A 24,625-nucleotide genomic window follows, 5' to 3' on the forward strand; every position below is an offset into this window, starting at 1 on the left:
AGCCGATATTCAAAGAAACACTTTGGCAGACCTGCAGAAAGCCCAGAGAACTGCTGCTTAAGACCACTTTTGAAAACATTACAAAAAGATCAGGCTCCTTGGAAGCAAAATGCAAAAAAACGAGAGGTGGCTCAAGATAAATGTACAGCAGTGTAGATTAACAAGTATTCATCAGTGATAATGGCTCAGTGTTGAACATATTTCTACTGCTGGGGGATAGAAGTGTAGTGATATGCAATATACTGGCTGTCAGGATAGAGGAGGCTATTTTGGGTTGGCCACTCAGAGAAGGCAATAGGAGTCATTAAATTTGACTTGAGTTTTCTTGCAGTCATTTAACGACAGAGACTGATCACACGAACTGGGTGTTCTGCAGAGATTAAAAAAGGTATGTTTAATATATGTGTATGAGTGATGGTAGTGTGGGTTAAGGGTTTCTTTTTCTATTATGATGTTATTACTGACAGGTGCCTTATTAGAATATCACACACACAAAGCTATCATGAAAAAATGTATAAGAAATGTATATTTTCACAAGTTCAATATTTATAAGACTATTGGCCACATTTATATCTACTCTTGGGTCATATCAATGTGTTTAAACTAATTTAAGTAATTTAGATGTTAATGTGTCTTTTATTCATTTGCAATACTGAATAGCAGCTATAGACATTTTCTGCAAAAATCCGTCTTTGTAGCTCTATCATTTTTGAAATTAAATTAAACTGTTCAAAAGATTTATATTTTTATTCTGATCTGGGTTTTATCAAACTGGACTAAAAAAGGAATATCATTCAAAGTATCCGTGACCCTCAAGCATGCAGTGTTGGTAATTTGAAACTTTTAACTTTCATAACATTTATGTTAAAAAAAACAATCCAAGGTCTGGATTACTTTGACTTGTCTCGGTCAAAAAGATGTGACAGCATGCGAAGAAGTATAAAACACAGGCTAGTAAAAATAGTTTACCAAATTGAACCATAGCCTAGAAGCTTGTTAAAAAGTTATAATACTGTGATCATGCATTCATACGCTGCTAATAATGTTACTCTTACAACCTTTTTACCAAAAATTGATTTTCTCACTTCAGTATTAATTGTTTTACAGACAAAACTCAATCATGGCTGAAGCGTAAGTGATATTTTTTTAACTATGTATATTTCCGCAGGCATTTAAAAAATATTTTTAACATGTTGAAACAAACTCTTATGTTGTTTCTTATCCTTTTCCACACCATTTTACCCACCACAGATCTGTAAGTTCTTCTAAGTTCTTAACATCTCCAAAGAAGTTAAACATTTGTTTAACATTATTATTTGAAAAATGTATTTTTGTCTACTTTTTATTTGTAGAGAAAATCAAAGATTTCTGCATCCCGCAGACTTGCCCTTAAGGTATTTTCTTCTTTGTTTTTACTAAAACAGATGAAATATGCATAGCAAAACTAGAAAGCTGTTCAGTCAGGAGTCCATATTATCAGTTATTTGAGTCATTATGTGCATTTTCTACAACTTAGACCAAGCTGCTGAAAACGGCAACTGTGATGTTGGAGGAGGAAAAAGAGCAAAAGAAGCTGAAGAGAGAGACGACTTTGAGGGAGAGAGTCCCTCCACTTCAGCTGTCTGGTTTGTCTCTGCAGGACCTTCAGGTATGTGCAGGTCACTGCAGAAGCATCACTGAAATAACAGAGTGGAAATGCCCCACACATAAGTAACTCTCTAATTTGTACAGATGCCATGCATATACACCATTTTTATGGGTATGCATTAGACGATAGTTGTGCTGTTTTCTCCATCTTATTTTTGGTAATTTATGACACTGGAATGAGCAGGAACCTTTTTTGCTCATCCTCTTCTGTTTAACGATTTGATATTATTCTGTTTATGTAGGCTCTGTGCAAAGAACTGCACCAAAAGATTGATGTGGTAGACGAAGAACGGTATGATACTGAAGTGAAAGTTGCCAAAAACAACAAGGAGGTTTGTATTTCAAAGTATTTCATTCTTTATGACCTTCAGAAATGGCTTTTTTAACATTACATGTTTTACTTGTCCTTTTTTGTCATTATATCTCAAATGTTGTCATTATTTAGAAACAGGTTCTGCACAACAGCATAGTTCATTCTTATAATTTTAATGTGTTTCCTGCAGATTGAAAATCTTTCTCAAAAAGTCTTTGACTTAAAAGGTAAGATGAAGCGGCCTGCTCTCAAGAGGGTGAAGATCTCAGCTGATGCCATGTTGGGTGCTCTGCTGGGATCCAAGGTCAAAGAGTCTGTGGACTTTAAGGCAAATCTGAAGACAGTGAAGAAAGAGGAGGAGAAGGTAAGTGCCACAGGCAGTGTGTTCAGATCACTTCAGGTAACTTGACCCCTTGGCAAAAGTGTTTAATCTGAAATAATGGTTACATTTGAGCTACAACAAGTTGATAGTATTGCTCAAATGATTTCAAGGTTATTTTAGGGAAACATTTCACTAAGAATTATTTTCTTCCTGTGAACAGAAAGAGGAGGTGACTGATTGGCGTAAGAATGTGGAGGCCATGTCTGGTATGGAGGGCAGGAAGAAGCTGTTTGATGCTGGACAATAGATTCACATTTTGGACAGCACTTAAAATAAAATCTTAATGTCAGGATGCACAATGAGTAACTACAAAGTGTATGTTTTAGTGTCAGTGTGTTAAAAGACTTGCAAAAATATTAATTGGAGTGATGTTTTGCAAATACACAAATTGCACTTTGTTGAAGTTTTATCTGGTTTGTATGTTCACCACAGTCAGAAAACAGCAGAATTTGCCTTAATTCTTTATCTTAAAATGTCTGCAAAATACCATCATCATCATAATAATAACAACAACAACAATAATAATAAAAATAAACTTCTGATACAGAAAACTGTCACTGTACTTTTTCTTTTACATCTTTTATGAAATTTTTTTAAAGCCACAAAGTTGTTATAGCACACTCTAAAAAATGTTTTGTTGGCTTAACGTAAAAAAATTAAGGTAACAATTTGCATGGATCTTTTTAAGTTACTTCAGCTTAGCCACTATAGCGTAAATGCCACAAGAGTTCTCTAGTTAGGCAAACTCTATTCCTTACGTACAAACAACATGATTTGCTTTGTCCTCTACAAGCTTAATTAAGTTGAACCAACTTATTTTTAATTGTTTAAAAATTACTCCATTTAGTTATTAAAACTTATTTTTTTACTTTTATTCTACTCAGAAATATCCATGCAAATTGTTACCTTAATTTTTTTGAGTACTAATAACTTACTAGGGCTGCCACGATTAGTCGACTAGTCACGATTACGTCGACTATTAAAATCGTCGACGACTAATTTAATAGTCGACGCGTCGTTTGAAGCTTTGTAAGATCCCAAAAGACGCAGGAATAAGTAGTAGTATTTAAGAGTGTAATAACGGACTGAAACAGAAGATGGCAGCACTGCATGTACAAGGATGCCAGCTGCCGTTAAACCCCGAAGAAGAAGAAACTGTGTTCCAGAATTCATAGCGCGGCCCAGCGCAGTTGTCAACAATGGCGGCAGCTAGTTAGTTTTAATATTACAATTATTATTCTTTCTGGGTCACAAAATAAACGTTTAACATATTTTCAGGTGTACATTTTACGTCCAATGGATGCATGATCTGATTAGTCGACTAATCGCAAAAATAATCGGTGACTAGTCGACTATCAAAATAATCGTTTGTGGCAGCCCTATAACTTACAATAACTTATAACTTACAATTATACAATAAATTACACATTGAAATTCCAGTTTTATGATCAAACTGTTTATTAGAACACCAGTCCACCATTCCAGAGTCATTGACATTTCAATAGCAGACAAAATTGTTGCCTCCATAAAATAAATGACATAAAACACCCCTGTAAATCTGTCTCAAAAAGACTGAACATTTTGACAGTCATGCTCTGATTCAAGTTTGTTTGTGTTAAAGTGATAGTTTAGGTTTTTTTAAGTATGAAGTACATTGTGAGTGTATTACACACAGTAGACAGCAGTCAGCACATTCCTGCCACCGACACGCACGATAGGCTCAGTTTGTTTGTGTGACTTTGGTAAATCTGAACTAACCCGAACTAACACCAAAGTCACCAAATAACACAATTACACTTACTGATCAAGGCAGCAGGAGACCAGCAACTCCTGTGTGCTGTCAGGTAAAATTGCTGTTTTTGTCCATGGACGCTGGTGGGCCAGAGCGATTGAAACAACAAGCAGTAGAACTTCTCTTTCCTCACAGAAAAGGCTGTCTGATAGCAAAATAAAGCAGTAAACATATTCTTGATATAATGTACATTTAAACTGACATCAGTTTTATTAGGATGGAGGCTCATCTTGCGTGCCGGTGGCCCCGTCTGCTTCTCCGTAGGTGGAGCTTACTGACTGCCATCTACTGTGTGTAATACACTCACTATACATATGTACCTCATACAGCCTCACTTCAAAAGACCCGAGCTATCCTTTTAAAGTGCATTATTTTGAACTAGGTGTACTTAATGCTCAACGCTCAACTTTACACCTACTGCCTACTGTACAGTATGTAACACAACACATTGCAAACAACAGTGGAACATTTCCGTTTAATTTGAGGATAGCCTCACTCTTCACATTTTTAGTACAAGAGTTTACTTTTTAGTGACATTACCTTAGGACTGGCTTTCAGATCATCCAGCTCGAGGAATATCTTTTGAAACACTTCAAAAGTGTTTTTCAGTTCTTTTGGGTAGCTGAGGTTGAGTGCATATATCAGCCCCATTAGCAAGGCACAGGCTCTGGGTACATCCAGGTCTGCTAGGACTTCTGTTCCTTCAAGTATGATCCTTGCGCTGGCTGGATCAGACGTTGTGGCACCTCTGGTTACAATCTTCATCACTTCATTGGTAATATCCCGCCACCATCCTGGTAGGTCAGAATCAATATAAATGTTTTAAGTAATCATACTTATACATGAGAGTAACACAAAATAGGGCTGCAACTAACAATTTTCTCGATTATCTGATTAGTTGTTTGGTCCAGAAAATGTCAGAAAATGGTGAAAAATGTCAATGTTTCTCAGAGCCCAATATGATGACCTCAAATGTCAAACATATTCAGTTTGCTGTCATAGAGGAGTAAAGAAACCAGAAACCATTCACATTTATGAAGCTGAAACCAGAGAATTTGGACTTCTTTTTCTAAAATAATTACTCAAACCGATCAATCAATTATCAAAATAGTTGCCGATTAATTTAGAAATCAATTAATAATAGATTAGATCGTAGCTCTAATACAAAGTATAGTCATGTCTGATTTACCTGCTCTTTGAAGAGATCCTCCTCCTTTTCCCTGAGATACACCACTAAGCCACGGATAGCGACCTCTCGCCTTCTCTCCACAGAATCGTCCTGTGAATAAGAAAAAGAATGTCGAACTGCTCTTCGAGGAGGATGGGTTTTTGATAATTACATCCCAAAAAAAAAAAAAAAGGATTGACTTTATATGGCCTGAACTGTACCAATTATAGATTTCCAGTGATAATCAAAATAATGAATTGATCATTTCAAAGAGCCATTTCTCTGAAATGATCAATTCATGAACTTGAAAAATCCAGGTAACAAATAGAAAAACTGCAAAATCTTGCAAATTACTCTGCCAATCATGATCCACATCACCTATAATTTGTTTTATTATTAAGTATTTATAGTTTTAATTGATATTTGTGCCTCAAGCTCTAAACAATAATTTGACATAGTTGAGTTGTAAACAGCTACCTTTTAAGACTCAATATCACCTATTGGAAAAAAAAAAAGTGGATTATCCTATTTGAAATAAACTACATTTCATTCATTCATACCTCTAGCAGCATGTTCTGGATGCGCCGAATGCGCATTTTGCAGCCCCTCCTCTTGAGGACAGCAAGGACATTATTTTCTGAGAGTACTGGTCCAGCTTTGCCATGAATGTTGTCTCCAGGTTAACAGTGGTGATCCTTCTGAATTCTTGGTTTATCTGTATAAAAAAAAAGGCACAAATAGGCACAACATGTTAATGTATACAATTTACTTTAAGATCTTTCCTGTGGCGTTTCTACAACATGGCGTTCGCTTCCTCGCCCGCGTTTTTGACTGAACTTTGACACAGGCTGTTCTTCAGCTAGGGCTCAATTAACAAACTTCAATCTCACATAAAAATAACTCTAGGACTTAAACATCAAAATGCATCGATGTTAAACCGAATGTATACTCAGTAACCTACATTTGTTTAGTCATGAATGTAAAACGGCCCAGCCTTTTGCTGGTCAAACCTTCATCAACGCTGCAACGATTTCAAAGTAGAAAGAAGAAAAACGTGTATTACCCTGTCTTTGCAGAGTTAAAACTACTGCTACAGAAGCTCAGTGTCAATTAACACCATTTGGCTGCCACCGTAAAACAAAACTTAACAAAGTCTAATGTTACGGTCGAATTACTTCACAAGTTAGCCAGAAGTGTAACGTTACTAGCTTATCACCACCACTCCCGAGGAAGAGTTTAGTGTTGTGTAAAAGCATTTCTTGCAGTGCGTGTTGATAGAGTTAAAGTTAGAGTTATTAGCTGCTGTGAATAAAACAAGGCAAAAATTGTACTCACCACAAAGCTTTAACGTTTGATAACGTTCCGTACAAAATGGCGCTTCTCCGCTTTCTCTTTGCCTCCGTTTCTTTCGATCAGTGGTCTGAGAGCACAACATGTCCGGGCAAGTCAGCCTTGTACTCAGCTTTTAAAGGACGCTTACGAGATTTTTAAGTTGTATTAACTGAATACACTTTCATGTTAAGTTAACACAGAAATGTCTGTTCAAAATCGATATATTACTGAGCTAAGACTGTTTTCTTTATTTTCATTTCGACCAACTCATTAAATTAAGTTATCAACTGATTACAATGTGTACATGCAACAAACTTAAGTTTTTATGCAGAAAAAGCTATTGATTTTAAGCTTTACTTACTAACCCCATGAATCATTTTTTAGAGTGCACATATCATTGCCACACATCAGCACCAGCAGAGTTGGGGGGAAAAGAGTCTGTTAATTGAGTGAGAGAATGGACAAAAGCTGTTTTCATTCTGATTTTTAACTATTTCATTGAAATATTACAAAAAAAATTGATTCTTGCGACAGCACCAAGATGAAAAAACACGCAGAATTGCAACTTTCCCTAACTCGACAGAAATTTAATGTAGTAAATGCAGTACGATTGTAGATAAGTTGAAGCACAATGGCAAAGATACATAAAACATTAAATAAAAACTCAAATAGACAGTGGGAGGATTATTATTATAAACCTCAATAAAACATCTAACAAAAAGGGTTGTTTTAATTCTCACTTTCTACAACTAATGCACTGAGAACCTGAAATGAGGACAGGGAAATTTTGTGATTATGTAACGTAAATAAACATTTTAAGTGTGGCAAAGATCGCACATTTCATGTGACCAACAGAGTGTATGCTAGCCTGATATTCACATCATTAGAAAGTGGAACTAAAGGAGGTCCAAATGTAGAGGTAAATGAAGAGGTTTTTGTCCTGGTCTGCTAGGCAGAGAGAGTTTAAGGAAAATATCCCACTGATCACATTATATGAAGTGCAGGATGAAGGATTTTGGAGCTTTTTCTGTGCTAATGACCACTTTGAACTTTTCTCAACTTTAGTGTACCACTAAATCAGTAAGATACTTCAAAACAAATATTAAGAGTCTAAATATAGCATTTAACTATCTCAGTCTTGCACTTCAGCATTCTTATTTAATTGTTTGCTGTCTACCAATCCTTGTGTGAGGATGTGAGTTGCAGCCTTTTGAGTGAACATAACTCCCGGTTACAACACTGACGCAAACTGAACTCTACACTGGCTCAGTTTACCATCAGCCCTGACGAGCACCTGTCCTCGTTTCTCTATTCCCCTAAATAAAGCAGGACAAACCTTTGGCGTTGTTCTAACTCCAAGCTGTTCCCGTAATGTGCTATCACAACTTGCAGATGATGTGCACTAAATATACTATTTCTGACTTTTTGCAATGAGATTTTAAAACCCTAACAAAGCAATTATGATGTGTATCAGCTGTGGCCACTAGAAACTATGCTGTAGGAATGTATTTTCGGTAGTAGCACTATAGACGGACACGTTAGTTTGATAAATAAAGCTGCAGAGCAAATACATGACAACACTCTTAGTTGATTTCTCCCTGCTGTTTGACTTCTTAACAGCTGGATCTGATCTGACTCTGGTATAATGTGAATGTGACTGACCTGACATAAGTTTAATAACTTCTTTAAATACTTCCTGTCACATCCACTAACAGGTGGACACCCAAAATTCTAAGCCAAGAAATTAAGTTTAACTGTCTTCTATTTGAAAATTGTGGTGATGCATTGCACAACAGTAAATTCTTCTCTTGGTGAACAAACAGTAGCAGCAGCAGAGACAGGACTCTATTTTAGACACTCGTTCAGTAGTTAGTCGTTAGTACAACGCTATAAAATGGATTGACTGCCTGTCAAATAAATGGTAAATGGCCTGTATTTATATAGCGCTTTTCTAGTCCCTAAGGACCCCAAAGCGCTTTACATATCCAGTCATTCACCCATTCACACACACTGGTGATGGCAAGCTACGTTGAAGCCACAGCCACCCTGGGGCGCACTGACAGAGGTGAGGCTGCCGGACACTGGCGCCACCGGGCCCTCTGACCACCACCAGTAGGCAACGGGTGAAGTGTCTTGCCCAAGGACACAACGACCGAGACTGTCCGAGCCGGGGCTCGAACCTGCAACCTTCCGATTACAAGGCGAACTCCCAACTCTTGAGCCACGACAAGCACTAATAGTCATTAGTGCTTGTCTGTCTTACTCACTGACTCATGCATGCAGTTTTGAGGTGCATCTAAGCGAACTGTCTGGCATCATGTAGGGACAGATTCCTGATCAGTATCCAGTGCAGTGGATACACAGTTACTGTTACTACTGTCACTAACATCACTAGCAGTGTCTTGTCTTTCCATAATGTTATTCATTAAGACCAAATTAAACACTGCTGTCTTCCATGCATGTCTATCCACCTCTATATTACGACAGAGAAACAGAATAATAAAAAAAGCTTTGAGTAAAACGCTCAAATTCATTGATCTGCTTTAACAGGACAATTAATGTGTGGGGTGGGTATATAAACATCATATCACCAATACTCAGCATACAGCCCAGCTGTGCTAAACATGCAGAGAATTTACTATGTTTGCATCCATCCCAGCATCACATTTGTAAATATTGTTTACAATATTTAAAATATTTACAAAATATTGTTTGAACTGTGTTCATATTCATTACATAAAAACATTTAATAGCATAACATAATATGTGCATAGTATCCTATAATGTGAGAAAATTCATGTTGTGTGTAAGAATCATATTTAAGAATTATATTTAATATTTTAAATAAGAAACGCACCACTCTTGATGCATTTTTCCCCATTCAGATTATATTGTTAGCAGGGGAAAGTGATCAACTGAAGAGGAGAGAGAAGCTGCTCTGACAGAGTTCCTCCTCCAAATCCGTCTGGTAAAACTCTGTTAATATAGTCCATAGGTAAAATAAATAAATACATTTTTTTTAAACGTCAAGAAGGAGAATAGACAGAAAAGGCTTTTTTGAAATGTTTTAAAGGTTACTGTAAAATTACTCTGTTATGAAGGCAAAATTAATAAATGCTACCTCCAAGTGGCAGCATGGTTCTAACGACTTAACAACATATAATAGAAGCATAAAGCCCCTTTTTAAAACTTGGTCCTGGCTTCATAGGTTCCAGTATGACTTAATATACAGCAATGTTCCCTATATTCGCTTTCCTTGAATTCTGGTTTAAGTCTTCATTGTGGTCTTATTCCCAAGGGAAATAAAAGCAGCCAAAAATAGTGCTTTGAAAGAGGTGAGACTGAAACAAAACTGTAATACTGCAGGTTTACAGTCTGCAGTCAAACAATACGAAACGACAGATTCTGTGTTCTGGTATTAGCTAATGATTCAGAAAATTCTGCAAATGTATAATCCTGAGCAAATGCTTTCATGTCTGACATAAAATATCATTGCCGTTCCAACTATTTTCTCCCAGACTTTGGAATAGCACCGCACAGCGTCTCTATTTATTTTGGCTTCAGTACTTTTAAAAATTGTGGTGTGCAAGATCAACAGAAAGCTGCGAGCTAATTGGAAACAATTTGGCTGTGAGATTGTGGCCTTTTCCTCAGTAACCCATGGGAATTTTAAATGTGACTCAAAGGTTGCATTATTCAGCTGTTTTAAACCAAGATACAACACAGCTGTAAATTATGGACAGCTTATTAGTTTGGAGCCAAACAGCTATTATTCTGATATAATGACACTCAAAATAACAGACATTCACAGACATTGTAGACTCTAAATTATAGTTGGAACAATAATAAATTGGATACATGTCAAAAATGGGGTGTTGTGCAATGGTGAGGTTGAATGCCAGTAAAAGAGATATTATTTCCTAACCACAAATTAATCTGTTAAAGTAACAATTAAAATCATTTTTGCTGGATGCTTTTTTATTTATGTATTTATGAAAGTGTGTGTGTGTGTGTGTGTGTGTGTGTGTGTGTGTGTGTGTGTGTGTGTGTGTGTGTGTGTGTGTGTGTGTGTGTGTGTGCGCGCGCACGCGCGCGCGCGTGCTAAAAACACAGATGGTTTGGTAAAAATCTAGGACAGTTTAAAAGCATGAGAAAAGTATAGTGTACTGTAACAAATGTGCCACTGGGGAATCTCAACAACCCATAATAATAGTTACCGTAGGAACAGAGGCTATTCAGCAAAAAGATGCAGCTTCAGCTTTTCAGGTCCAGATCCACTTACAAGCACTCTCCAGCATAATCTCTGTCTGCTGAGCAAGACTGTCAGGCAGAGAATTCAATTATCATAAACATAAAACTATTTCAAAAGCAAAGTATTAACTTCCAGCAATAATTTTAAACTAAATTTCAGATGAATAACTTAGACGATATTTAAATGTATTATTTTAGAAAATATGGAAGCAAACGTGAAACTGCAGAACATGAATGTAAGAAAATGGATGGATGGATTTCTTTACACTATTTGTTATCTGTATATTATCTTGTTTTGTGAAATGCATGAAAGACAAAGACTTAAAACCAAGTGACTCCTGGAATAACAACACTTGCAGACTTTTTAAACTTAGTTAAAGTTTTTCTTCAGTTAGAAAAATGATCAGCTACATCATTATTAACACCTTACTAGTATTGTGTTGCTCTGACCTGTCAGGGCATGGACACAACACCACTAGACTATCCTGTGATGTCTGGAACCAGAACACTTGCAGTGGTTCCATTGGATCCTGTGGGTTGGCTTGAGTTTGGCTGAGGCAACCGATGATGAAGTGTGCCCTGGCAGATCTTGTAGATATTCATTTGGTTTGGGATCTAAAGAATGTGGAGGCCAGACTCAGTGCCTGGGGTTCTTTGTGTTTCTACTGCTGTTTTTGCCATGCTTTGGGATGCATTGCCCTGCTGTAGAAGAATGCTGCCCCATGTTAAGTTGATAGTAGAGGTCAAGATAACAACCACACGAAAGCCAAAAGTTCACCCAAAGTTCACTTCTCATAGGTTTTGATGTTAAGGCAGTAACATAATGCTCATTCGAATATGCTTAAATCATAATTTTTTTCTATTGACTGCTGTGTATTAGTGATGCATGCGACTGTTTGCAGCAGTTCTTCTCTGCAGCCTTGTGATGGCAGCATAATTCTTTGAAATCTGCACAATGCCCTGAGCTTCAGAATAGAGTGCAGGTTCTGGAGAAATGCTGCTTGTCCCTGATAAACTACCACCTGCTACTGAGTTAGCTGTTACCATGAGAGACCATGTTATTTCTTAGATGATCGAAATGCATTGGTTACTAAAGACATCTTAAAACAAATGCAAAAGTATCCTTGCTTTGTTTGTTAATGTTTTTGCTGGGGGTGTAAAGTTATATGTCTTTGGTTTATTGGCTCCAATACAAGACAGAAATTCTGGCATTCTTGTTTTAAACTGTTTACCTAAATGTCCACTTTGGATTGGAAATGGGATCAACTGTAACTAAACACATATAACAGTGGACTAAAGCTCCTTCAAACTTCACTCCCCTCCTTAGCATGTAGCCACTAAGGAAATCACAGACGGACAATCCCTGCAAGAACTTTCACACCTCTTACATATGTTATATGAGAGACGCAGTGCAAGAATGGTGTGGACTGAGGATCTATTTTAGTGAGCCACTCACATGAGCACTGGAATCTATATATCTACCCTCTTTCTTTCCTTCTAGTCTCAGAAAAAGACGCCTGTGAGTGTTTGTCACTTGCTGTAGAAGGTAAGGATTTTATTTTGAAATACAGGAGAAACAAGGGATAAGGAAATAAAAAACATGTGTTGCAATGTACTCAAACTGTTCTTGCCATTCTGAATTTATCAGTATTTTTAAAAATGGATAGAATCATTTTTACTCTAAAACAGTATTTACGTTATGATATTATGTTGTCATTTACTAAAACCAGGTTTCATATTTTTTTTATTAAAAAGACAAATACACATGTGAGTCAAAGAGGGGACTTTTTTTCTAAATCTAAGATCTGTGGCTTCTCACAGATGTCCGAGTTGAAGTTATGACTAACACACAACAGTGTCCATTTGATTTATGTGTTTTACTTTTACAAATCTTCTCCTCTTTAGTCTTTGTGTATGTTTCCTTTTTTCAGAAATAACCTGCCAGGTTACTGTAACCTTTTTTGGATTTGTTTGAGTGAGGATTTTTTTAAGTCACAGGTTTGACCTTTTGACAATGTCATACACTGTTTATGTCGCCTTCTATGTATACCCAACCCACAGTAGCTACAACAGTCAATGGGCTGAAACGTGGAAAGTATCCTTCTGGAAAAAAAAATACAGACGTTGTTCTAACTTTGTTTTTCTTATATTTGCAGATTAAACGAGGGGGAACACAAGACTGCAATCATGTCTGAAGCGTACGTATAACCTTTAAGTTTCAATACACGTTAGCATTTACTGTGTGAGATTCCGATCTAACCAAAGCATCTCCTCTCCACCTTCTTGCATCCTTGCTCCAAACTTTACAGGCCTTCGGTGAGTTGATTTCATTTGTCAGTAATGTTAGTTGTCAATGAGATGGCTTAATCAATTGGATTAAAACCATGCAACACACCAGCTATGCCTTCAGCACTTTAACCCTATCTTGACTGCTGACATTAATGAGTGAATTCTCTAATCTAAATGTTAAAAAATAATGAAAATAAATGCAAAACTGAGCATTTAACAACAATTCATTCAATACATTCAAGGCCAAATGAATAAAATGAACATTGTCTTCTTTTCCAGAAACCAAAGCCAAAAATCTCTGCATCTCGCAGGCTGTTCTTGAAGGTATCTTATGTCTAACGGTGTATTAATCTTAGGAATTCATATTCTTGAAGCGCTGTAAACCATATACTGTGTGTTTGACTGAGGTGTCATCCTGTATGTGCACCAGACAAAACTGCTAAAGAAGGCCATGACTATGTTGGAGAACGAAAAACAATTCAAAAAAGATGAACGAGAGAGGATCCTTGCTGAGAGAGTGCCAGACCTCCAAATATCCGGTCTGTCTTTGCAGGACCTACAGGTACATGTGTCAAATAGCATGAACTTTTTTTGGATTGTGGCGTAACAAAAATTGACAGAAAATCAGGAAACTATAAAAAAACTCTGGTGATTATTTCCCACCTACTTTGGATAATATCTGACCACAAGGAATTACTGATAATTTATTTTCTGAGGTCTTGTGATATCTGTAACCGGGAATTTTGTGGCACACAAATTCAGTTACTGTGTTTATAATTTAGTTTGTGGTACTGAGGGCATTGGAAAATTACATTTTAAAACCTCAACAGCAATTCAAGCAATGCCTCACTTTAGCAGAAGAATCCACAGACCTCAATGTCAACAGTTTACCATTATGACCATTAGAAAGTATTCCCAGTGAAAACTACTCACACAGACTCTTTATATCAATCTGTGGATCAAACAAACTTATATAGGTGAACTTATTTTGTATTTTATTACCAAAGCATTGCACATATATGTGTTCCAGTGTCTCTTTGTATTGTTTCTTGTCAGTTTTTCCATTAAATTATCAAAACCAATTAGATAAAAACTTGTTTCCACATCAGGTCTAATACACTTCAATCTTCTATTCACAGAATCTTTGCAAGCAGCTACATCAGAAGATTGACGTGGTTGATGAGGAGCGCTATGATATTGCTCTTAAGGTGACAAAAAATGACAAGGAGGTAAGTATTATTTGCAAATAACCAACCAAGTATTTTAAGTACAATCTTATAGGATGCATACGGTCTATAAAAAATTCTACAACTTAAGGCTGAGGATGTTTTTTTGTTTGTTTTAAAAAAAATCTGTGTCGGAAAAAAGATACAGGATCTGTCTCAAAAGATCTTTGAGTTGAAAGGCAAGATGAAGAGACCCAATCTGAGGAGGGTGAGGGTGTCTGCTGATGCAATGCTGGGAGCTCTGCTGGGCTCCAAGGTCAAAGAGTCTGTGGACTTCAAGGCCAACCTCAAGACTGTGAAGAAAGAGGAGGAGAAGGTAAGTGGGGCAATATATATGTTAATTCACACTATTTCTTTAGGAGTCCTGAATGTAAACAACAATGTAAATACACTATTAAAGTATGACCATATTCTGCCTTTGAAACTAGTGCATATGAAGTGCTACAAAGTTCAACAGTGTGCTAGGCACTAAGATTTAGTGCAATGAAAATAAAGACATACCTGCAGTACTTGATATTAAAAAGCATGTATCCCCACCTCAGTATGAATTTAACTGCACTAACTGTACTATCACCCTGCAGAAAGAGGAAGTGACTGACTGGCGTAAGAACGTGGATGCCATGTCTGGTATGGAGGGCAGAAAGAAGCTTTTCAATGCTGGACAATAGATTTAAAATGAATATCTGGGTAAAGTTGTCTGTTACCAAACAGGTGGACGCAGCGAACTGCATTAACTTTATAATGGTTATAATTCGGACACAGCTCATGTTGTGAATATACAGACAGTAGTGAGGCATCAGTAGTGTCTTTAGGACAACTGTCTATTAATATACATATTTTTTGCATAATAAAAAATATGTACATAAACATATTAGAGCACTCCGTTGCTTTTATAGTTTTTTAGCTTATATATGAATCAATATTGATAGCCCTGCTTATTGACTTTATTTACTTATCAAAAAAATCACCCATATTTACAGAAAACCAGATGAGCATATGACAAGAAATCTTTCATGTGTCCTGCTTATGTTCTGCCCATGTTGTCTGAAAAAGCTTGTGCTCTTTTGCTATACTGAACTGATTAAGACCGTGAATGCACATTCCAGGGGCAGCTAATGCTGGAGTCAACTGTTCATGAAGTCCTTGTATGAATGTGGTATTAATTAAACTAATGAGCAAAGCATTGTCATAATCAATCAAATAATAAAATCTCTTTAACATTAATCAGAAATCATTGCTCTCCTTTCAGTACTGTTTAAGAATGAATCACGCTTATAGTCTGTGTGTTTATCAACATAAACTTCAGAATAGTGAATTGATATGTTGGAAATTTGACTTTGTCCAGTATTTATTGTAGTGTTAAAAAGACATCACATGCAACTCATAATTTTTAACAAGGTTTTCTGGAAATTGTATTAGCCTAATGGTTCTCAAACTCAAACTCTTTAAAAATATATTTTTATTCATATGCAATGATGTGCTAAAATTTTTTCCTCTAATTTCTTTAAATAGTCATTAGGAACACTTCCCCAGCTTGAAGGACATTCAAAGCTCTTCTTTGGATGTTGGCTGACTTTTGAGCTGTTCTCTGTCAACGTTGATCCTATGCTGCTTCAATAATGTTGAGGCTGTTCTCAATGAGATGCTTTCTAGGTGATAGTTATGGCAGTTCAAAATCTGATGCATTTATTATTCCTTCAATGTTGAGAAGAGCCCCAACACCACTAGCTGAAATGCAGCTGGAAACAATGACAGAGTCCACCGTACAGATGGCTGTAGGCACTGACTGTTGTACTTTGCTCCTGACTTCCTCTGTACAGATGCATGTCTCAGGTCCTGTGCCAGGTCAACTAAAGAAATTGGAACAAATTCTATTTTTTTCCATCAGACTGGAAGTAATAGAGTGCATAAAGATACATTTAAAATTGGTTCTTTGCTACGTTGAATTGCAAAGTGGTGATGTACCCTCTGCTTAGACTCAGTCAAATGCAGCAAAACTCTGGAAGGTTCATCACAGTGGAAATGGGAAATGCAAAAGCAACTGTTTCCTGTTGCAAAGAAACTCAATTGTTTCAACTGCCATTGAAGCAAATGAATTGAAGGAAATGCAGCATACGGTGATGTCAATGGCTTCTAGACTTTAGGCAGTCAATGATTTAGAGGGAGTTTCAATCTGAATACTAAAAACAGCCCTTGTATTTAAAAATTTGTTAGCTAGTCAAAGTTAGTTAAAGTTTTGTTAAAACCATTTATCAATCAAAGCGAAAAGTCTGCACATTAATCACACCTTTACTGTTTAAATTAGAATCTACTGTGGTGGTGTACAGAGGATGCCACATTATAATTTATGTCACCTTTCTCTTGCTTTGAACTTCAGCAGGTCATCATTACCATGTCTGCATACGCGTACATACATACTACATACTGAGTTGCTGCCATCTGATGTGTTTATTAAATATTTGCATTCAAAAGCAGTCAAACATTTACATCTAATGACGTGGACAGAGAGTGTTAAAGGGCCTATACAACTGTTGATAAACATTTTGCTTATCAACAACAGGAAACAGATCAGAGACATTAATTGTTTGGTCCCAAAAAGCTAAGTCATTACATTTTGAAGCATGAGTTGAGATATAGCTAATAATTTTTGGTCAATTTAACCATTATCAGCAATCTGTTTCAGGAATCAAATTAATACCCATGATGAGAAGGTCAGGGGTTCGAATACACTGAACGGTTACCCTGAGGTACCCCTGAGCAAGCTACCGTCCCTACACACTGCGCCCAACGGCTGCCGACTGCTTCACAGAGTGAATGGGTTAAATGCAGACAGGGACTTCCCCACGGGGATCAATAAAGTATACGTTATTATTATTATTAACATGACAACAATGAGAAAAAGGCACCAAAGAGAAGCAAATTGACAGGAAAAGTACCAAAAACTATGTGAAGACATAAAGCAACAACACTGGAACACACAATTATGACAAAAAGACTAAAATGCAAAAATCAAAACAAAAAAAAACATCTAGCATACAGAGATGTCAGATAATGGAAAACACCTATATGATGTATAGGTGAATGCACAAAATAAATACAAATTTTAACTTCCTCATTTTGGGTGGGTCTGCCCTGTAGGATGAGCAGGGGGGGCTTTTATCCATCTGTACCCAGTGCCTGTATTTTTCATAATCTGTCCCTGGCTGCAACCTGCAGAGGACAACTTACACTTCTTAGCAAAATCCAGACTGAACCATAACAGCTTCCCAGTAGGCTAGCTTACTTTATATAATAGAGTTTGAAGAACCAGATAGACCAAACAACAACCTCGTTGCTCTTCAGAAACTTCAAATTTGGTCTGTTTTTTTCATACGGACATCGAAACACATCTACGGTTGTAACACACGCAAGCCCTCCTCCCAACTTCTCCATCCACAGTGAACGAGTCTGACGCTTGCAGCTGCTCCTTATATAGGCATAACGTTCAGCAGTGGTACCGCCTGGGTGTGATATTCGACGTTCCTATTGGACGGCTGGACTGTCAATCGACAACGTCCAGAGGACGCTACCGTGCTTGGCCTGTGGTGTACTGCTGTCAACATTAACGGGTGTGCCAGCTACATTTAGCCGGATATAATATTCTAACGGGGTAAGACGACGTTTTTTACAGTGTTCCCATCAGTTTGGGATGACAAGCCTCAAAGTTTACAGTTCTGTTTTTTAAATATATTTCTCCTCGCTTTATGTCGGTTTAAGCGGCTATAACAGGCAGGGTTAGGGCTCTTTTAGGTATCGTCGCCCATCCTTTGAGGTTAGCTTTAAAGCTTTACAGTTACATGACAAAAAAAGTGCTTATATGCTGGTTAGCTATCGTTAATTGTTGTTTTATCTTCAGCAAATAAAGAGTGAGGGTTAATGAGTGCATCTGCTGTAGCTAACTACTCTCAGCCGGCTAAAAACAACCTGTGACCTTTTGCTGGCTCTCCCTAAAAGAGGTCCCTCCTCCACAAACGTGTGATTAATTAGGATTTACATCTCAAGCTGGACACAGATCCTGTTTGCATCTGTGTCAAATCTTTACTTTGCTCTCTACATTGCCTCTTTGTTAATTTCTGTTGAATTTGTGCAGGTGCCTGCAGCGAACTCTCCAGATGTCCAAGTACAAACTGTTTCTGCTGAGACATGGAGAAGGGGCCTGGAATAAAGAGAACCGGTTCTGCAGCTGGGTGGACCAGAAGCTGAGTGAGAATGGGGTGAAGGAGGCCCAGGACTGTGGAAGGCTCTTGAAGGAGCAGGGATACAAGTTCGACATCGTGTTCACGTCCATACTTAGCCGCTCGATCCAGACAGCATGGTTAGTGATGGAGGCTATGGGTCAGGAATGGGTCCCTGTTGTCAAGTCCTGGAGGCTTAACGAACGACACTACGGCTCTCTGATTGGACTCAACCGGGCGGAAATGGCTCAGCAACATGGAGAGGAAAAAGTAAAGCTGTGGAGAAGGAGCTATGACATCACTCCACCCCCGATTGATGAATCCCATCCTTACTTCCATGAAATCTACAACGACCGTAGATACACCACTTGTGATGTCCCGAAGGAGAACCTTCCCCGAGCTGAGAGCCTGAAGGAGGTGTTGGACAGGCTGCTGCCATACTGGGACAGCACTGTGGTGCCAGTGATAAGGGAAGGCAAGACTCTCCTCATTTCTGCTCATGGAAACAGCTGCAGGGCCCTGCTGAAACACCTTGAAGGTATGCTAACATAACCTGCCATAAACAATGCTCACTGAGACTTTGTCTCTGTAGGTAGAATGCATTTACTGTAGTTGAAATAAGCAGCTCTACAGTGTTCTGCTTCTGGTCATCAGAGTCAATAAATTGGAAAGGACATATTTCACTTCCAGAATTGGAAAGTGGTTGACCTCATGTCGAAAGGCCACCGAGTTTGTGTTACATTCGCAGTGACTATGACCTTTTATCAACCTGCTTATACTGCCCAATCTGTAACTTGACACATATTAGGTGTTACCGTACCTGTAGATAATTACACGAAGAACAGGATACATGCAGGCTGAAGCAGACTAACATTACAGCTTTGCTGAAAATGATCTCATTCTGTTGCAATGATTCAAACTGAATGACTGCAAACTTGGTCATGGTTGTGAATGGCTTGTATTGGATGAATATTACTCTTTATTTCTCCAGGCATATCAGATGAGGACATTGCCAGCGTGACTTTACCTACAGGGATCCCTGTGCTGCTCGAGTTGGATGAAAACCTCAAGCCGGTGAAACCTCGACAACTGCTGGGAGACCAGGAAAAGATTCAGGCAGCCATTAAAAAAGTGGAAGACCAGGGAAAAGCCAAAACCACAACTTGAATGCATTGCAATAGTCATAAGACATAATATAGTTTAATTCTTGCTGCCTCTGAGCACTTTTTTTTTTACTAGGTATGGCAAATGCCAAACTCAGCAAACTTGAATAACTCGTTATGTAATAATAGACAACTGCAACAACAGATTGTCATTCTACTGGGGCACGGAGAAGTTCAGAGATATGTGTGTGTGTAAATGTTTTAATGTTGTGCTGAATGTTTTTGTGTAAGCACTGAGAAGGCATTTGGTCTCTAGCTTGAATGCCCCTGTGAATGCCTGCTTGGTAACAGTCAAGTGTTTCATTTATTTATTTATTTATTTAGTTATTAAGTTACTTACGCTCTAACTCTACTTTACAGATTCATAGCAATGCACTGATATGGCAAAATCGTAAAATGTGAAATATATTTCCTCTCCTAAAGGTGTTTTTGTGTGACAGTTCAGCGTTTTGGTTTTTTTTATTTTACTGGGTTTCTAACCTGTGCCTTCAGTCTTTATTCAGCACCTGAAACAGGTCTTTTATTGAAAGTGGACCTGTTACGCTTTTCCTTATTTACCTTCAGGTGTGCGCTGTTACATTGATGGATGGAAAAAGCTCAGGCTTCACTTGTTTGAAACCAGTTAAACACTTTGTTTCAAACAGTTTTTTCTAAGCTGGCCTCTGTGTGATGTCAGTGAGAAGGGATATTCTTTATACAGCCATCTCAGGCGGACGGCTCTAGCTTTGAATACTTTGTTTAAAGGGAGAGACGCTAAAACGGCTTGTTTCATACGGTGGATGAACTGAGGTGAGCACAAAGGCCAGCTGTGAGATAAACGGGGATTATTTTGAACTGTGAATCATGCAAAGCTACTCGTGTAGAGTCCAAGAATATGAATATGGAGCTGGAAATCAGCAGAACAGGTTCTCTTTAAGAATAAAAGCACTCCATTAACAAATCTTACCTCAGAAAAATTACAAACCAGCCCATTCATTCCAAGAATTGGGTAATTATAAGCCACTCAAATGCTGTAAAATGCTAAAATCGAATATGGATAAGTTACTGATACTTTTTAATGGCCTACTCGATGCAGCAGAATCTGCTTTTCTATGTGCTTTAAACAGTACATCAACTCTGACACAGAACAGATTGAGTTTAAAACACTGTGGCTTACACTCATGGATATATTGGCATGACAACTAGCTATTTTTATTTCTGAATTACAGTCATACATGGGCCATTTGATGTTATGTAATGAGAGAAGATGTCACTGTCTGCACATTGTCTTACAGCAGAACTATCTTACCGCTGTATGTGGCTCACGCTGCTTTAAAGTGTGTCTTGTGTGTAAATGTAAATGTTGTCTCTTTTTTTTTTTGTTTTTTGTTCTCAGTTTCTTGCGTTTCGCTGCCACTGTAAGGTGTAACCAGTTTGTTAGGTCAACAGGCGAAATTGATACATTTTGAACGTTTCTAGGTACTAAAGGGTAGAAACACTGATATATTTGTATTTCCTGTAAGCTAGCTTAATGACTTCCCTGTTGTTCTCACCTTGCCATTTGAGAGTTTTCAAGATGAAATAAATGGAATTCTAATTTTCCAAAAACATAAACTTATTTCTGTGTTATGTTTCAATTTCTGCTTTGTTTTTATCTGATTGCTCTTTATTTTTGAAGAGAAGGGCGTCCCAGATGTTGCCCTGATATACAGTCAGCTATAAATTATGTGATGGAGCAACTGAACCAAATCTGGAAAATAAACAATAACGCTTGTTTTGGAAGTGCAGACATCCTCGCAATTTGGATTCTGGTCGCCTCGAGCCCGCTGGAAACAATAAACGACTGAGTCTGTTTGGCTACCGCACATGGATTCAGAAGAGTGGTTCTTCATTTCTCAACCCTTTCTGTAATTTGGCCAAACCACTGGGGCTGAGACTGGGAGAAACCCTCTAATTGGATGGAAATGCTCCTAAATGAAATGCTGAATGATCAATGTGATTGTTTTTATTCCAACTTATGTGGCAGGAACGATACATGTATTTTACTGATATGCTAATGTATGGACCACAGTGTTTACATCTATCCTTTAACATTCAGTCAGGCTCATTAAGTACACCTGTCATTTTACTCAATGCATCTAAAAGCCAAAAACTGCACTTCAGTCAGAAAGCTTTTTACACACAATAATGCAGCACTGCTAAATTGCATAGAAAAGAAAGACCAAGTTAGAAAATGTAATCTATGTTTAATATTTTTGAACCTTTATGAACCAGAGGAATCAGTTGCACTGCATTTCAAAGACATCCCTAAAGTTAACCTGTGTGCATACACATGTCAACCCTGTGAAACTCAGTGAGTTTGCAGCTTGAGCAGGCGGAGCTGCACATTGCATGCTCTGCTTATAAACCCGTGGTCGCTCTGTGCCTGCTGATTTCCAGCCGCTTGGGTCTGCAGGCCTGGTAAGTTTAATCATAATGTGTGATGTAGCTTTATAACTTCATTAGCGCAGACATATAGGGATGTTGTGTTTTGTATTTAGACTGACTTGGGTGGAAAAAACTATAATCAAAGTGAAGTGCATATTTACAGCTGCTAATGACTGTTGAATTTGCAGTGGTTTCATGTATCATTTGATGTGAGGACAAAAAGACGGGCTGGTTCAGATTTTGAAACATCTCAAAGAAGACTCTTGAAAAGATTTGTTAGGTTATATTTTATATGGATGCCTCACTTTTGTACTTCTTCTGTAGTACTAATTATTACATCTGAGCATGCCATCCTCGACCTAGATTGCTTGAAAAGAGATGAAACTGAACAAATAGAACATAAATATAAGTGCACGGCATTCATTGTTAAAGAAACGAAATGTTTAGATCTCTATATGAGACTTTCCACACAGAAATGTTAGGAGAACTTAATTGTGTTCCCTCTATACAAGTTTTTAACATCCTCAAGCAGAGACAAGAGTGGGAAAGAGGTATCATGAAATCTGAAGTTGATGTGAAATATCTTTTTACACTGTGTTTATATTTTTATCTTTAATACTAGAAAGGAAATGTCATTGTTATTTAGAAAATTGATTCTACTGTATCCAAGCTGCATAGAAAAAGAACTCTAACAAGGAGTGACAGAAACAAAACAAGTCTCACAATCCCTTTTCATGAAGTAATTGTGAGCTTAATCATGTACAATTTGCTGGCGGGGACTTCTGCAAATAAGTGGTTTCAGCTGCCCATATTCTTGTTTTTCCTCCCTCCTTTCCTGAAGCTTAGATACTTGCATCTTTCTGTGCAACAGAACGACAGAAGTCGAAGCCATAATTCATTTTTAGTTTTCTGTTGCTCATATATTAAGCGGACGTCTGGCTGTGGACACACTGTTTGCTGTGGTGGACATGCCAAGACAGCCTCCTATTCCTTAGATGGTATTGCAGATAAAGGCTGGACCACACTCGGTTGCAGCGTGCGAGTTTGTGACCGGAGGCTGATCTAGTCTGGGACTGAAAATGTGTTTGGATTTGAAGAGCATTCTCACTCACCCGTCTTGATTACAGAAATCGGGATGACTTTGTATCCTGAAAGTGAAAACAGCTGTGTATGCACAAATTGTAAAAGATATTGTTAACACATTTGACTTCCAGTCTTTCATAAGCATCCAATATGCATGAATACAAGAGAACATGTTCTCAGAAAGTAGAGCAATTCAAATATTTATGTTTAATGTTTAGCTGTGTATGACTTCTCCCTTTTTTCCCCGTTTTAATTATTACAGTCCAAACGCTATTGTCTGCATGGTGCCAACTGTGTGTGGATGCAGATGGAAATACAAAATGTCTTTTGAGCGTGAACACAGGGGAACTGCTGCATTTTGAGTTGAAAATCAGCCATTTAAAAAGTTTTGAATCAAATCTGCCAACTGAGAAAGTGATACAGGGAAAATTCAGCTGCTGGTGTTTTAATGTGAGCACAAATGGGTCTTTGTGCCTTAGCAGTGGAGCGATTTGAAAGAAAAGCACACCACATGGTCTCTGGTTGTACAGGTGGGGCACTCTAAATGGGAGAGGAAATGGTTTTCCACATGAGCAAATTACAAGAGGTTAAAGGGTGAACATTAGTGGCACTAACGTTAATGAAGTCATTCATCAGCGATCAGTCTGCCGTACAGGAAAAATAGCATTCCCAACACCAAGAGAAGAATGATTTGGAGTTAGGAATCATTTCAAGGGTCCTGCTTTTTCTCATGGTCTTTTTTAATAATCACCCTTCCAGTTTGGGATTTTGCCTCCCAGCACTATTTTTGGAAAGCTTATTCACGGTGATCACAATGGAAATAAGTTATTCCTGGGTTACCACTTTGTTTAGCAGCAGGTATTTCCTTGAGTAAACCATGATCTCTGTCCATGGCAGGGACACTACAACTGACACTGCCTGTGTACTTCCTTAAAAGGAGGCCAAGTACGCCATCTGAGCTGATGGGATGTGGAGCAGGGAGTGCACGTAGCTGCATCTATTTCCATTGAGTGCCCGGCTGAGGATGAAGCGATAACTCGGCTTTGAATTAGGATTATTTATTGAATTGTGTCACCAGATATATTTCATTCCAGTCAATGATCGCTCCCACTTTGCAATGTTTTATCAGCAATCAAACAACAATTTCCATCAGCTGATTATAAGCTATTATAAACCATTTGTTTAATAAAACCAAGCGGTGCTGCACAGTCAAGAGCCGAAGGGCCCGAGTTTACTAAAGGCCCCCGTCGCTTTGCACAAAGCTGACAAGATAGTTGCAAATGTTCACATCAACAGCCACAAACAGCACAGACTCCGTTTCGGCTCTTTTTACAAATATTTTAATGAGCAACAGAAAAG

General features: G+C 37.9%; 3 protein-coding genes and 1 long non-coding RNA gene across 5 annotated transcripts; 3 read left to right on the forward strand and 1 right to left on the reverse strand.

Annotated features, from left to right (window-relative positions):
• The first annotated feature begins 306 nt into the window (after nucleotides 1-306).
• Nucleotides 307-3,264, forward strand: tnni4b.2 (troponin I4b, tandem duplicate 2). The gene is made up of 8 exons (XM_031755719.2): nucleotides 307-388; nucleotides 1,108-1,131; nucleotides 1,252-1,255; nucleotides 1,353-1,394; nucleotides 1,517-1,648; nucleotides 1,890-1,979; nucleotides 2,151-2,324; nucleotides 2,503-3,264. The coding sequence occupies exons 2-8, from the start codon at nucleotides 1,121-1,123 to the stop codon at nucleotides 2,587-2,589; spliced, it is 540 nt and encodes a 179-aa protein (XP_031611579.1). The 5' UTR covers nucleotides 307-388; nucleotides 1,108-1,120; the 3' UTR covers nucleotides 2,590-3,264.
• A 1,748-nt stretch (nucleotides 3,265-5,012) lies between these two features.
• On the reverse strand, nucleotides 5,013-6,689 carry LOC120441294. The gene is made up of 3 exons (XR_005613966.1): nucleotides 6,638-6,689; nucleotides 5,863-6,017; nucleotides 5,013-5,413 (listed from the first exon to the last, which is right to left on the reverse strand). It is a non-coding gene; the product is annotated as an uncharacterized LOC120441294 (long non-coding RNA).
• A 5,623-nt stretch (nucleotides 6,690-12,312) lies between these two features.
• LOC116332697 (troponin I, slow skeletal muscle-like) lies at nucleotides 12,313-15,631 on the forward strand. The gene is made up of 8 exons (XM_039615730.1): nucleotides 12,313-12,431; nucleotides 13,042-13,083; nucleotides 13,195-13,201; nucleotides 13,454-13,498; nucleotides 13,605-13,736; nucleotides 14,314-14,403; nucleotides 14,543-14,716; nucleotides 14,982-15,631. The coding sequence occupies exons 2-8, from the start codon at nucleotides 13,073-13,075 to the stop codon at nucleotides 15,066-15,068; spliced, it is 546 nt and encodes a 181-aa protein (XP_039471664.1). The 5' UTR covers nucleotides 12,313-12,431; nucleotides 13,042-13,072; the 3' UTR covers nucleotides 15,069-15,631.
• Nucleotides 15,632-17,896: 2,265 nt separating this feature from the next.
• On the forward strand, nucleotides 17,897-21,364 carry bpgm (2,3-bisphosphoglycerate mutase). Of its 2 annotated transcripts, XM_031755772.2 has the most exons (3): nucleotides 17,897-18,049; nucleotides 18,530-19,152; nucleotides 19,606-21,364. In XM_031755772.2, exons 2-3 carry the CDS (start codon nucleotides 18,552-18,554, stop codon nucleotides 19,779-19,781), a joined length of 777 nt encoding a protein of 258 aa, XP_031611632.1. In that variant the 5' UTR covers nucleotides 17,897-18,049; nucleotides 18,530-18,551; the 3' UTR covers nucleotides 19,782-21,364. The 2 variants fall into 2 exon arrangements, with proteins under 2 accessions (XP_031611632.1, XP_039470127.1); XM_039614193.1 differs by lacking the exon at nucleotides 17,897-18,049 and having other exon boundaries at nucleotides 18,427-19,152.
• The last annotated feature ends 3,261 nt before the right edge of the window (nucleotides 21,365-24,625 follow it).

This window comes from Oreochromis aureus, linkage group 7 (assembly GCF_013358895.1).
Source record: "Oreochromis aureus strain Israel breed Guangdong linkage group 7, ZZ_aureus, whole genome shotgun sequence".
Lineage (NCBI taxonomy): Eukaryota > Metazoa > Chordata > Actinopteri > Cichliformes > Cichlidae > Oreochromis > Oreochromis aureus.

Excerpts from the sequence above, each read along its gene's own strand:
- tnni4b.2 (XM_031755719.2), top strand. Across the intron at positions 1,395-1,516 it reads CCCGCAGACTTGCCCTTAAG|ACCAAGCTGCTGAAAACGGC; the intron begins GTATTTTCTTCT and ends TCTACAACTTAG. Across the intron at positions 1,649-1,889 it reads TGTCTCTGCAGGACCTTCAG|GCTCTGTGCAAAGAACTGCA; the intron begins GTATGTGCAGGT and ends CTGTTTATGTAG.
- LOC116332697 (XM_039615730.1), top strand. Across the intron at positions 13,737-14,313 it reads TGTCTTTGCAGGACCTACAG|AATCTTTGCAAGCAGCTACA; the intron begins GTACATGTGTCA and ends TTCTATTCACAG. Across the intron at positions 14,717-14,981 it reads TGAAGAAAGAGGAGGAGAAG|AAAGAGGAAGTGACTGACTG; the intron begins GTAAGTGGGGCA and ends ATCACCCTGCAG.
- bpgm (XM_031755772.2), top strand. The coding sequence starts at position 18,552 with ATGTCCAAGTACAAACTGTTTCTGCTGAGACATGGAGAAGGGGCCTGG. Across the intron at positions 19,153-19,605 it reads CCTGCTGAAACACCTTGAAG|GCATATCAGATGAGGACATT; the intron begins GTATGCTAACAT and ends TTATTTCTCCAG.